At 48.1% G+C, this 14,374-nt stretch overlaps 1 protein-coding gene across 19 annotated transcripts in view; it reads right to left on the bottom strand.

Annotated features, from left to right (window-relative positions):
- Positions 1–14,374, bottom strand: part of MYO18A (myosin XVIIIA) — an 864,705-nt gene that overhangs the window by 257,800 nt on the left and 592,531 nt on the right. For all 19 annotated transcript variants that reach the window (XM_078680070.1, XM_078680063.1, XM_078680078.1 and 16 more), the window contains 2 exons: positions 4,244–4,387; positions 843–932 (listed from right to left, as the gene is read on the bottom strand). In XM_078680070.1, the coding sequence (XP_078536196.1) occupies positions 843–932; positions 4,244–4,387 (234 nt within the window). The remainder of the gene's footprint in view (positions 1–842; positions 933–4,243; positions 4,388–14,374) is intronic.

The following is a 14,374-nucleotide window of genomic DNA, read 5'->3' as shown; positions in this document are numbered from 1 at the left end:
GTGGCTTTTAAAATACATAATTTCCAAAGTTTAATCAAGCTACGCTAGGTCCTCTCACCGCATCCTTTATCACAAGCTGTCTGTCTTGAGAACCTCTGACAGGACTGGAAATCTGGCACTGCAAGTACAGCTTATTTTACCATATGCTGAGAGGGCTGTATGGATGCATTTGAACACATCTTATCAAAGCTCAGAAGTACCCTTTAAGTGCCATCTATAACAAATCAGCATACGGTGTGTCTTCTTTACTCTCTGAGAAACTCACTATGTATATATTTATACCCAATAGAAATACGAAATATTATATTATAGGCTAACTTCAGCAAAAAATTGATATCTTGCAGTAAAATAGTACAAAGAAATTGCAAAACAGGTTAATGACATTTAAGTCATACCATTATCAATTGTCTAGCAATTGTGTTGTGAGAATCAATTTAATAAAACGCTGCTTAAGACAGTTTACTATGCTTTACACATACGAGTGACTGTGTTTGTACTTCTGAAAGACATCCAAAAAAGAAATGGACAAATGGTAAAACAAACATTCTATAGTGGTTTAAACCAAGGGTGTCCGACATAGGCCCAGGTGGCCTAGATGCAGGACAGATTTTCGGGATATCCACTTAGCGCTCATTTACATACAATGATTCTAAATGGAGCTCCTTTACATCGTCAGTGGTTAACTAGAAAATCTGGAATGGATCCTATCCGCCTGATCTTACATTGAACTCGCTTGGGTTAAAAGGATAGATTTGAACTAACACTTGGATCCCATTTCAAGGCATCAACGAGTCCTTGCGACAAAGCACCATGGATGGTCATGTTCACCACGGGTGACTTACCCTGCTCTCCAGCCGGTCGGTGCCTAGTCGCAGTTCATTGCGCTCCTTCTCCACTTTCTCCAGCTTGCTCTTGAGCTGCTGAATCTCTTCCTGCAAACAGGGTGAAAGAGGTTAGGGGTGAGGTCCACTCAGACAATGCCAAGGTTTGAGAAGTGGGATCCGCCAATATTCTGTCTAATTCAGGGGTGTGGTGTCTCCACATGACTGAGGGATGCCAGGGGCGTGCAGTGACCTACCTCCTCGGCCCCCAGTGATCACAAGTGGGAGGCAGCAAGGGGGTACCCACGGCTGAGTGACTTGAATGTAAGAATTTGAGGAGGAAGTCTCAAACCTAGTCTCTGCCCCCTGGAGCTAGCAGTCAAATCTAGGGTGCTGGGACACTACAGTAGTCCAGTCAGAAATTATTAGAGGGGGCCTTCAGCTGTACTGCATCCAACCTGAGGAATAAAATCTATATTTCTTAAACTGAACTAATGGCTCTCCCGGTACTGAGTGTGCTACAAACTGATAGAAGCTTTGTTTTTGCAGACAGAGGATCAAAGAGAAAGAAAGCACAGAACCATATATACTTCTATTCATATTAAAATGTGCCACTCATTAAAAAAAATCAATTGTGTTCATGGAAAAGATCAACATAGTATGTTATAGTTGCTAGTAAGTTGACCAATTAGTTAATATCATCACAAATAATCATGTGGCACTGAAAGATTAAGAAGTGAGGTTAGTGATCATGTTAATTTAGAGAACGACTTTGTAAACAGCAAGCCAACATTTCAATATTTTTACCAAAACAAATGTTACAACTTAAATCAAGTCTTAAGGCAATTGTTAATGGCCAACAGAATCATGGGTTGGCCTATGTTTGGAGTGGACCACTTTTCCGAAAGACCTTCATGACACATGGTCAATGGCAACTTAACCTCTACCAAAATTGACGGTGCAGTCTCAATGAAAGCAGAATGAGTGGTGAGGCATGCCTATAATTTTGAGTTGTAAAGAATAATGGGAAACAATTTGTAAAAAATGGTGGCACTGACTGCCAATTTATTGGCAATACTAAAAACTGACTAGTGTACAGAAACCTACTGTTAAAAAGTCTACAGTGAAAAGATGATGTCGCAAGACACTTCGGCTCTAATTCTAGGTTGTCATTTAATTTTTTTTAATGCATTCTGGGAGTTATCGTTTTGATTCAATTCAATTTCACCAACTGGATTAATACACCTGATAAGAATGAGCTGTAAAAGGGAAGCTTGCGGCTGAAAAATGGTGTCCTGGTCAAAAGGAACAATTTGATCACCCTAAACAAGGAAGCTGCCAAACTGAGGACAAAGAGCCAATGCAGGCCGCCATAGCTGCAGCTCTAACAATCGCGACACCCCTGGTGCACAGCAAAACCACTGCGTCTCCTCCTCTTCCAAGCAAACTCAATGGCGCAACTACCTGTTCTGTAGCTCCCAGTGTTATGCCAGAAATGGGTCCCAAACACATTGCTCTGTCTCGCACTTTTTAGGTCATTTTGACCGAAATAAAGTCTTTTATGAACTGAACTGAACATTGCTCTGTCGAATCCTCTCACTCTTAATCATTTAAGTAAGCTCAGCTTAACTGATGCGCCTCAATGCTGGCCTGGGTCTTGCCCTTCTATACTGAGATGCACAAATATATCTGAAACAAAATGATTTCCAAACAATTTCTTTCTGCATAAACAGAGAAGCGGTTGGCTTTGGACAACTCGAGTCACTACTTGGCACCTGTACTGCTTCTGGGGCCGTGGATATATAAATAATAAATTCCTGCCAATAAATCCTACCACAAACAGCTCTCGGAAAAAATGCACAAACAAAATGCTAGCAATTAACTCTGCGACCCCTGCTCTTGAAGTCTAAGATGTGCTGGAGAGAGATTACCAACTTGACAGGCCTCACACAAGAGGATGGAGCTCGAACAGCTAGGACGGAGGCGGGCGCTGTGCTCATAAACCTCTCATCTCTAAATTCAGGGAATGTTTGATCACTCCCTAAAGGGCTCTGTTTGAAGCATCAGCCACTCACCAGCAAGCCTGGCTCCCAAACTGCACTCAGGTAAGGAGGGGACTGGGGAATCTCAGCATGCCCTGCAAAGTATTAAATGTCCCCTTTTCTCTATTAAATGTCCCCTTTTCTCTCTTCACGCTCCACATAAAATAAACTCTCTCCGCTTATGGGACTGGCCTCAGTCATTAAACAGGAAAGTAACAGGGGCTTTAGACCAAATCCATCGCTCACAGTTTAGACAGAGTGTACGCTCCGTGTGTCGGAGGATGCCTTCCTTGACTTACTCCTGAGACTTGAAATGTGTAAGAGATCTACCAAGTCCGACCGCACAACGTCTGAAGCGGTACCTCCATCTCAGGCCCATCATGAACAGCAGCAACATGTTAGACAGGTAAACAGCCCCCTGATGCCGCAATACTCCTGGACACTGCGTTACATACTTGTAGCAACATGCAAACAGCATGGGTATTTTTTAGAATCCAAACCTCTTCAGCTAAAGGCTACCAATCAGAAAGGACTAAAGAGGGAACTGATTCAAGAGTTGTTGGCCTGAGAAGAATTTCAAGCTGGAAAGTTATTTGCCTGTAACAGAACACCCACATTTACAGCTCTCGAATAATTCCACACGTTTGGAGAGGGCTATTTAATATTGACATAGTGACCGAAAGTGCCATGTGCTAAAACAGAATCACTTTCTTGTAAAAGTAGTACTCCAGCAAGGAATTCATCTCAGATGGACAGCTCTTCGCCTGCCAGCGGGGAGAATAGTTATGAATGGTTCATGAGAAGTGAATTCACCAGGATCCTGAGTCCCCAAAGTGTTTGACCTGCAACAGTAACAATCCTCTGTGTAAATCGTGGCATACAGCCAACTCAAACTACTCCTTGCCATTGGAAATGGCACAAAGCCCTCTCCGATGGCATGGATGATGGAACTCTCTGGTCATGAAATAGACACTACCCTACAGAAGTATTGGAGTCCTGTCTGTAGCAAGGACACTCCCGCATAAGATGCCTCTTGGTGTTGGTACTAATTTCCCCCATGGGAGGGCTTCCTTGGGTCGCCCGCCTGAGCATGGCAGATTCCAAAAGTCGGAGAGGGACTTGTGACAGGAAAGAGAAATCTGTAATGGGTCACTGCTGTGAGAGCATCAGAGGTAGGCACTGTAAGAGAAGGAAAGTTACACACCTGTAGCAGCAGCCCTGCAGCAGCAAAGATACATTAAACAAAGCATGAACCACCCCCCACAATTCGATATAAACGTACTGGATCAGTGTGTGTTCACACCAGAGAGTGCTGCACGCCCACACCCCCAGCAGCGCCACGTGCCTCCCCCGCCCACCAGAGCCGGATGGAGTACGTACGTCCTTGCCCCGGATCTGGTCCTCGGTCAGCTGCACCTCGATGAGGGGGCGCACGGTGGTGAAGAGCTTCCACCAGGGCCAGTCCTTCACCCCCTTGTTCTTCTTGATGTTCTTCTGCACGCAGCGGATCGCCAGGTGCTGGATCTGAGGAGGCAACAGACAGAGAGAGGAGAGGGGTGAGTCTTGCTGCGAGATGGAGCCGGAGCCGGCTCTCCATACATGGGGCGAGAGAGAGGGAGAGGAGGAGGGGAGACCAGGCCTGGCAGCCGCACGCACTCCTACACGGGCTGGCATCGCGGGCGCTGCGAAGACGCACGCAGGCGCATTCTAAAGCTGGCACTGCGAGGCGCACCCGGGAGCAGCCGCGCGCGGGGGGTGCATCACGGAGGCCTCGCCGTGCTGGTCAAGGGGTCGAGGGCTGCTGCAAAGGACGTTATCGAGCCCATAAAAGACATCCTGTCCTAGCGTTAAAGGGCCCCGAGCTGCTCATAAAACAGGTGTCAATCACCCCCATAAAAAGCCCTCTGCCTGGCCACACACACACCTCATCATGATGCTGAGAGACTACAGGGTCCGTAAAACGAGCCCTGCTCTCCCCACTCACCGGTCTTTATGGGCTGAAGCGGGGGTCGTGCCCTAGTATCTGAGCGGACTTCACCTGTCGAAAAAGGGGCGCCTGTCTGGGGCCCCCCTTATTACGTCTACATTGCATTCTATGGGTTGTTTTTTAATGACTATGGTTTTTCAAACGACAAGTGGAAAGGCCGAATGTTTGAGCCCTATTGAAGAAATGCCGGGTGCATTCTGGGTAATGTGTGAGGTTGTCATGACTACAGCGCTGAACTCCGCCGGAACTTTCTCCATTCTATGCCTGCAGGTGAGGGGATGCTGGCACATACTCAGGCTAGGCCCGAGCAGGCGGCTGTTCGGTTTGTCTGTTAGGGTCAAAAAGAGCACCAGACTCGTTCGCAAAAGCAGCACAAACTCCACAGCACACAGAGCATAAATAACACATACAATAGGTACAGCACTACATCACCAATTCAAACTGCCCAGCTGTAAACACAGACACAAACCCGTGTCTTTACTGAAGTACTGAAAGGAAATCACCAGTGCAAGCTTCTCACACACACCGTTGAAATCACACATACAACAGGTACAGCACTGCACAAACTCCATGGCCTCCACACCCTCCTTTCCGCTCCCACCAGTTACCGAGGGGAGGGCGTCAGTGCACGAGTCTCTGAAACAAAACAACACAAGTAGCACAGAGAGTCAGTGCAAGCTTCTCACACACACCGTTGAAATCACACATACAACAGGTACAGCACTGTATCAACAATTCAAACTCCATGGCCTCCACGCCCTCCTTTCCCCTCCCACCAGTTACCGAGGGGAGGGCGTCAGTGCACGAGCCTCTGAAACAAAACAACACAAGTAGCACAGAGAGTCAGTGCAAGCTTCTCCCGCACACCATTGAAATCCCACAAACAAGGAGGTACAGCACTGTATCAACAATTCAAAATCCATGGCCTCCACACCCTCCTTTCCCCTCCCACCAGTTACCGAGGGGAGAGCGTCAGTGCATGATTCTCTGAAACTTAACAACACAAGTAGCACAGAGAGTCAGTGCAAGCTTCTCATACACACCGTTGAAAGCACACATATAACAGGTACAGCACTGTACCAACAATTCAAACTCCATGGCCTCCACACCCTCCTTTCCCCTCCCACCAGTTACCGAGGGGAGGGCGTCAGTGCACCAGTCTCTGAAACAAAACAACACAAGTAGCACAGAGAGTCAGTGCAAGCTTCTCCCGCACACCATTGAAATCACACATACAAGAGGTACAGCACTGTATCAACAATTCAAACTCCATGGCCTCCACACCCTCCTTTCCGCTCCCACCAGTTACCGAGGGGAGGGCGTCAGTGCACGATTCTCTGAAACAAAACAACACAAGTAGCACAGAGAGTCAGTGCAAGCTTCTCCCGCACACCATTGAAATCACACATACAACAGGTACAGAACTGTATCAACAATTCAAACTCCATGGCCTCCACACCCTCCTTTCCCCTCCCACCAGTTACCTAGGGGAGGGCGTCAATGCACCAGTCTCTGAAACAAAACAACACAAGTAGCACAGAGAGTCAGTGCAAGCTTCTCCCACAACCCATTGAAATCACACATACAAGAGGTACAGCACTGTATAAACAATTCAAACTCCATGGCCTCCACACCCTCCTTTCCCCTCCCACCAGTTACCGAGGGGAAGGCGTCAGTGCATGATTCTCTGAAACTTAACAACACTAGTAGCACAGAGAGTCAGTGCAAGCTTCTCATACACACCGTTGAAATCACACATTCAACAGGTACAGCACTGTATCAACAATTCAAACTCCAGGGCCTCCACGCCCTCCTTTCCCCTCCCACCAGTTACCGAGGGGAAGGCGTCAGTGCATGATTCTCTGAAACTTAACAACACTAGTAGCACAGAGAGTCAGTGCAAGCTTCTCATACACACCGTTGAAATCACACATCCAAGAGGTACAGCACTGTATCAACAATTCAAACTCCATGGCCTCCACACCCTCCTTTCCCCTCCCACCAGTTACCGAGGGGAGGGCGTCAGTGCACGAGTCTCTGAAACAAAACAACACAAGTAGCACAGAGAGTCAGTGCAAGATTCTCCCGCACACCGTTGAAATCACACATACATGAGGTACAGCACTGTATCAACAATTCAAACTCCAGGGCCTCCACGCCCTCCTTTCCCATCCCACCAGTTACCGAGGGGAGGGCGTCAGTGCACGATTCTCTGAAACTTAACAACACAAGTAGCACAGAGAGTCAGTGCAAGCTTCTCCCGCACACCGTTGAAATCACACTTCCAAGAGGCACAGCACTGTATCAACAATTCAAACTCCATGGCCTCCACACCCTCCTTTCCCCTCCCACCGGTTACCGAGGGGAGGGCGTCAGTGCACGAGCCTCTGAAACAAAACAACACAAGTAGCACAGAGATTCAGTACAAGCTTCACATACACACCGTTGAAATCACACATACAAGAGGTACAGCACTGTATCAACAATTCAAACTCCAGGGCCTCCACGCCCTCCTTTCCCATCCCACCAGTTACCGAGGGGAGGGCGTCAGTGCACGATTCTCTGAAACAAAACAACACAAGTAGCACAGAGAGTCAGTGCAAGCTTCTCCCGCACACCGTTGAAATCACACATCCAAGAGGCACAGCACTGTATCAACAACTCAAACTCCATGGCCTCCACGCCCTCCTTTCCCCTCCCACCAGTTATCGAGGGGAGAGCATCAGTACACGAGTCTCTGAAACAAAACAACACAAGTAGCACAGAGAGTCAGTACAAGCTTCTCCCGCACACCGTTGAAATCACACATACAAGAGGTACAGCACTGTATCAACAATTCAAACTCCATGGCCTCCACACCCTCCTTTCCCCTCCCACCAGTTACCGAGGGGAGGGCGTCAGTGCATGATTCTCTGAAACAAAACAACACAAGTAGCACAGAGAGTCAGTGCAAGCTTCTCCCGCAACCCGTTGAAATCACACATACAAGAGGTACAGCACTGTATCAACAATCCAAACTCCAGGGCCTCCACGCCCTCCTTTCCCATCCCACCAGTTACCGAGGGGAGGGCGTCAGTGCATGATACTCTGAAACTTAACAACACAAGTAGCACAGAGAGTCAGTGCAAGCTTCTCCCGCACACCGTTGAAATCACACTTCCAAGAGGCACAGCACTGTATCAACAATTCAAACTCCATGGCCTCCACGCCCTCCTTTCCCCTCCCACCAGTTACCGAGGGGAGGGCGTCAGTGCACGAGCCTCTGAAACAAAACAACACAAGTAGCACATAGATTCAGTACAAGCTTCTCATACACACCGTTGAAATCACACATACAAGAGGTACAGCACTGTATCAACAATTCAAACTCCAGGGCCTCCACGCCCTCCTTTCCCATCCCACCAGTTACCGAGGGGAGGGCGTCAGTGCACGATTCTCTGAAACAAAACAACACAAGTAGCACATTGAGTCAGTGCAAGCTTCTCCCGCACACCGTTGAAATCACACATTCAAGAGGCACAGCACTGTATCAACAATTCAAACTCCATGGCCTCCACGCCCTCCTTTCCCCTCCCACCAGTTATCGAGGGGAGAGCATCAGTACACGAGTCTCTGAAACAAAACAACACAAGTAGCACAGAGAGTCAGTACAAGCTTCTCCCGCACACCGTTGAAATCACACATACAAGAGGTACAGCACTGTATCAACAATTCAAACTCCATGGCCTCCACACCCTCCTTTCCCCTCCCACCAGTTATCGAGGGGAGAGCATCAGTACACGAGTCTCTGAAACAAAACAACACAAGTAGCACAGAGAGTCAGTACAAGCTTCTCCCGCACACCGTTGAAATCACACATACAAGAGGTACAGCACTGTATCAACAATTCAAACTCCATGGCCTCCACACCCTCCTTTCCGCTCCCACCAGTTACCGAGGGGAGGGCGTCAGTGCATGATACTCTGAAACTTAACAACACAAGTAGCACTGAGAGTCTGTGCAAGCTTCTCATACACACCGTTGAAATCACACATTCAACAGGTACAGCACTGTATCAACAATTCAAATTCCAGGGCCTCCACGCCCTCCTTTCCCCTCCCACCAGTTACCGAGGGGAGGGCGTCAGTGCATGTTTCTCTGAAACTTAACAACACAAGTAGCACAGAGAGTCAGTGCAAGCTTCTCCCGCACACCGTTGAAATCACACATCCAAGAGGTACAGCACTGTATCAACAATTCAAACTCCATGGGCTCCACACCCTCCCACCAGTTACCGAGGGGAGGGCGTCAGTGCACGAGTCTCTGAAACAAAACAACACAAGTAGCACAGAGAGTCAGTGCAAGCTTCTCCCGCACACCGTTGAAATCACACATACAAGAGGTACAGCACTGTATCAACAATTCAAACTCCATGGGCTCCACACCCTCCTTTCCCCTCCCACCAGTTACCGAGGGGAGGGCGTCAGTGCATGATACTCTGAAACTTAACAACACAAGTAGCACTGAGAGTCTGTGCAAGCTTCTCATACACACCGTTGAAATCACACATTCAACAGGTACAGCACTGTATCAACAATTCAAACTCCAGGGCCTCCACGCCCTCCTTTCCCCTCCCACCAGTTACCGAGGGGAGGGCGTCAGTGCATGTTTCTCTGAAACTTAACAACACAAGTAGCACAGAGAGTCAGTGCAAGCTTCTCCCGCACACCGTTGAAATCACACATCCAAGAGGTACAGCACTGTATCAACAATTCAAACTCCATGGGCTCCACACCCTCCCACCAGTTACCGAGGGGAGGGCGTCAGTGCACGAGTCTCTGAAACAAAACAACACAAGTAGCACAGAGAGTCAGTGCAAGCTTCTCCCGCACACCGTTGAAATCACACATACAAGAGGTACAGCACTGTATCAACAATTCAAACTCCATGGGCTCCACACCCTCCTTTCCCCTCCCACCAGTTACCGAGGGGAGGGCGTCAGTGCATGTTTCTCTGAAACTTAACAACACAAGTAGCACAGAGAGTCAGTGTAAGCTTCTCCCGAACACATAAAGAACGGGTACAGGTGGGCAGCAGGCATGCACTGTTCCTCAGAACACACAGCGTCAGTGCAAGTTTCCCTCGCACACAGAACATACAGGGCATAGGCAGTCAGTGCAAACTTCCTTTCACATACACAAAGGTCGCAGCACGGACAGAAGCTGAAGAACCACCACCCGTCCCCACTTGCAAGTTGTGTCGCACGAGGAACAGAACAAATATCCTTCATACACGAGTAAGATACTGCACACGCACAATTAGTGAAAGCTTTACTTAGGCACTAAACAGGTGCAACAAAGGCAGCATGAGTGCAAGCTTCCCTCATCACACACAATAATGAATAGGGAGAGCAGCAGTGCAAGCTTCACTCAAGCACACAACACATCCAGCAGCTCTAGTATCATGCCAACAGATCTAGAGTGCAGGTCTCCATTATACACAGAGAGAAGTAACAGGCATAACACAGGCAGCCTGCCAGCAGCGGAACCAGTGCAAGCTTGCCTCACTCTCACAGATGAGGGGGAGCCACGCGTTTAACCTGCACACTTTACTCACAAACACAAGAATAGCACAATCAACAGTAGTAAAAGCTTCAACAAGCAACCGGTAGAACACAGCAGTAGCAGAGCAAGCTTCCATCACACAGAGGAAAGGACAGCAGTGGGGCATGGGCGGGGCCAACAGTGTGAGATTTCTCACACCCAAGTCAAGGGCAGAGACACATTCATAACCTACTAACAGGGTCGATGTGTGGCAGCAGTGCACGCTTCCCTCATACACAAAACAGGTACAAGCAGGACACACGCCGTCATTCACAGAAAAAGAATAGCATAGGCAGAGGTAGAAAAAAGGCACTCTTCCCTCATGCAAAGAACAGGTGTAGCAAGAGCGGCAGCAGTATAATCTCTCGTACACCAACTGGTAGAGTCTGGGCAGCAGAAAAAGTATACGCTTCCCCCATATATACTACACACACAGCTTGGACAGAATGGTATACTTTCCCCATACATACAGGCTCTCTTTCTGGGCTCTCAGTTAACTTCATGGGGAGATACAGGGGTCGGAATGAATGTTTCCGTCCGGTATCTCTCTGTGACCTGACAAGGACCACAAGTTGTTTCCTTGGAATATGGAATAATACACGAACCAGCAATACAGGGTCCAGTTTTGCATGTCTCCCCCCTTCTGGGAGAAATAACATGCCCAAATTTGTTATGGGGGCTTTTTCTTTTGCCTGGTGTGGGAGAGTGCGGCAGAGGTGGAGGGTGGAGAGAGCAAGAGCTCTTTTTAGATCTCTCCTGCTACAACACATGCAGAGCATGCTCTCGCGCTTGCGAGGGATATTGTATGCAACAAAGGGTTTGAAGCCTGCCCACTGCTTAGCCTTTACATTTGTTGGCTTCTTTGTCACTCTTATTTGCTGTCTTTTAATTGGCCAGCAAGTGCTAGCACACTTCCTCTTCTTTTGGCTGGAGCATGGATGGCCAAGAAGCGATTGCTTCAGTTTGCTTGCTGTCCTTCCGCTGATCGTGCTGAGATTGAGGGACTACTTTTGTTTTGTATTCTTCCCTGTCGTCCTTGTTGAACTTTTTGCCATTGACACCTATGTTTTGCTCTGCCACACACACTTCAAAAAATCCCTTTTCTCCTTTGAAATAGATGTTTATTGTGACAACATATGACAACAGATGTTATCTGCTTCAAAATATATTTTCACTACGAGATGGACATGGCGCGATTGCTTTCTTTATGTGATATCATTTTTTTGACAAATATCTTTTTTTTCATGCATGGGGAGATTAGCTGATTTGTTCAGAATCTCAGAAGTGTTGTGCCGAGACCTTACAAGCATTGGTAAAGCCAATAGGTCTTGCTTTTGTGACTACTGGCTCTGCCATTGCCTTTTGTTCATGCTGTACTGCATGAGTATTGCTGACTTTGGCATTGATTTGTAGCCATGCTGTATATCAGTGTGAATGCTGTGCATCATGGCTAACAATATAATCATAAATAAAAAAGGACTATGATGCATCAAAGGTGCATCAAGAGCTAATACACTTAAACAAATAGCCCTGGCTTCATCAAAGCACTTTTAAAAATAAATGTTAGCCACACTGCAAAGCATTCACGCTGCCATACAGCATGGCTACAAAACACTGGAAAAGCTAATAGCTCTCACATAAAAAAACCTATTGCCTTTGCCAATGTTTGTTTCTTCAGCTAGGGGAGCTTCTTGAACTCTCCCAGTGCAGAAGGATGCAGACGGGCAGGGCCGGCACATTTCTCAAATGGCTCTGGGTCTGGTGTCTCTGGGCCCGTAATTACCGGTTACAGAGTTTGAGGATTCAATAATTATGGCCTGGAGACAGCAGAAATATGTAGTTGCTTGGAGCAGAATCCCACCCTAGGATACCGCTCAGGGTAACAGGTAACAAGGGCCACAATGGATACAGCATGGGATGGAGCAAGATAAGCTACTCATGCATGCAGAGTGGGTTCTGGAAGAGTGGAAGCAGGGTATGCTTCCCTCATACAAAGAGCAAACACAGCAAGGGCAGACGCAGGGTACACTTTCCACATAAAAATACAACAAATATCCTCGGGTCTAAGTTATTTGAACTGAAAAAGAACAGACATACACAAAGACACTACCAAAAACCTAACTGGGGGAAAGATCCCTTTAGGACGAAATCCCTCACCCACCTATGGTGGCATGCTTCATCATTTGGGATTCTCCTCCCAGAGGAAAAACCTATTTCCTCTGAGGGCTACAGCCCCCTCTCTGATACATACACAGAATGAGTACAGTATGGGCAGCAGAGTAAGCTATTCACATACACAGAACTGGTACTGCAGGAGTGGACGTAGGGTACTCTTCCCTTATGCACCTATCAGGAAGAAGAGGGGCAGAAGTAGGGTACACTGGCCCCATAAAGACTGGACAGCAAAAGCAATGCATGCTTCTCTCATAGTTTGAGTTTGAGTTTTAAAATATTTATAAAGCGCGCGTTCACTGGAACGGTTTCATGGCGCTGTGATAAACCAAGTCCTCGAGGACGAAAGAATGGAACGGGGATGGACGGTAATTTATTGGGGGAAGGCTTTGGTGAATAAAAATGTCTTTAAAGCCTTTCTAAAGAGTGGATATTGAGTAGTGCCTCTCAGGTGGGCCGGGAGGGAGTTCCAAAATATGGGGGCAAGAGTGGAAAATTTGGAACCTCCCCATTTCTTACGGCGAAATCGGGGGATGACCAGCAGATGCAGGGTAGAGGAGCGGAGCTCCCTGCTGGGAACATAAGGTTTAATCTCTGAGGAGATAAACATAGGGGCAGAGCCTGATAAGGCCTGAAAGGTAAGACAGCCTACCTTGAATTGAGAGCGTTGGAGAATGGGGAGCCAGTGTAGGGATTTCAGAAGGGGGGTGACATGGTGGGATCTAGAGAGATTGTAGACCAGGCGGGCAGCTTGGTTCTGAACCAACTGTAGTCGGCGAACGTTATAGGCTGGCATGCCGTGGTAGAGGGAGTTGGCGTAGTCCAATCGGGAGACGACCAAAGCCAGTGTGATGAGTTTTAGGGCCGTGAAGGAAAAAAACCGAGAGACCCTTCGGATGGTGCGGAGAGACAGAAAAGAGGAAGAAACCACCGAACTCACCTGGGAATGTAAAGTGAGTTGGTCATTAAGTTTGATGCCAAGGGTTTTAACAGCGGGGGAGGAAGTGGGAGGGGGCCCGAGGGAGGGGGGCCAGAAGAGGGGGGACCAGGGACTGGAGCAACCACCTGTCAACACCAGCTCGGTTTTATCGGGGTTTAATTTCAGGTGGTTGTGATTCATCCAGTCCCGGATGAAAAGCATGGTGGATTGAAAATTGGATTTAGAGTGAGGGGAGTGAGAGAGAGAAAAAATGAGCTGGAGGTCATCCGCATAATTATATACGGATACCTCCTGTTGCTGAAGTGCAAAGATAAGGGGGGCTATATACAGATTGAAAAGTAGGGGGGAGAGGGAGGAGCCCTGTGGGACACCGCATAGCACCTTCCGGGGTTCAGCCGAGAAGTCCCCCAGACGAACCGCTTGAGTGCGGCCGTTTAGAAAGGAGGACAGCCAGACCAGAGCTGTGCCGCCGACCCCCGCCGCCCTGACACGGGAAAGTAAGATTGAATGGTCCACCGTGTCAAAGGCGGCGGAGAGATCGAGTAGCACCAAGGCCTGGGGGATGTTCGTGTCTAATCCCTCTCTGAGAGTGTCGAGTACTGAGAGCACGACAGCCTCGGTGGAGTGACCTGGCCGAAAGCCGGCCTGGCAGGGAGCTAAGATGCGTTTTTCTTTGACGTAGGTGGTAAGTACCTTGGTCACGTGTCGCTCCAAGACTTTCCCTAGAAAGGGAAGCAGGGAAATGGGGCGATAGTTGGTGGGGTCAGAAAGGTTGGCCCCAGGTTTCTTAAGAATGGGAGTGATAATCGCAGCTTTGAGAGCGGGGGTAA

This window comes from Lissotriton helveticus, chromosome 3_1 (genome assembly GCF_964261635.1).
Source record: "Lissotriton helveticus chromosome 3_1, aLisHel1.1, whole genome shotgun sequence".
Classification (NCBI taxonomy): domain Eukaryota; kingdom Metazoa; phylum Chordata; class Amphibia; order Caudata; family Salamandridae; genus Lissotriton; species Lissotriton helveticus.
Note: the sequence above shows the minus strand (reverse complement) of the source record. Positions and strands in the feature narration are given on the sequence as shown.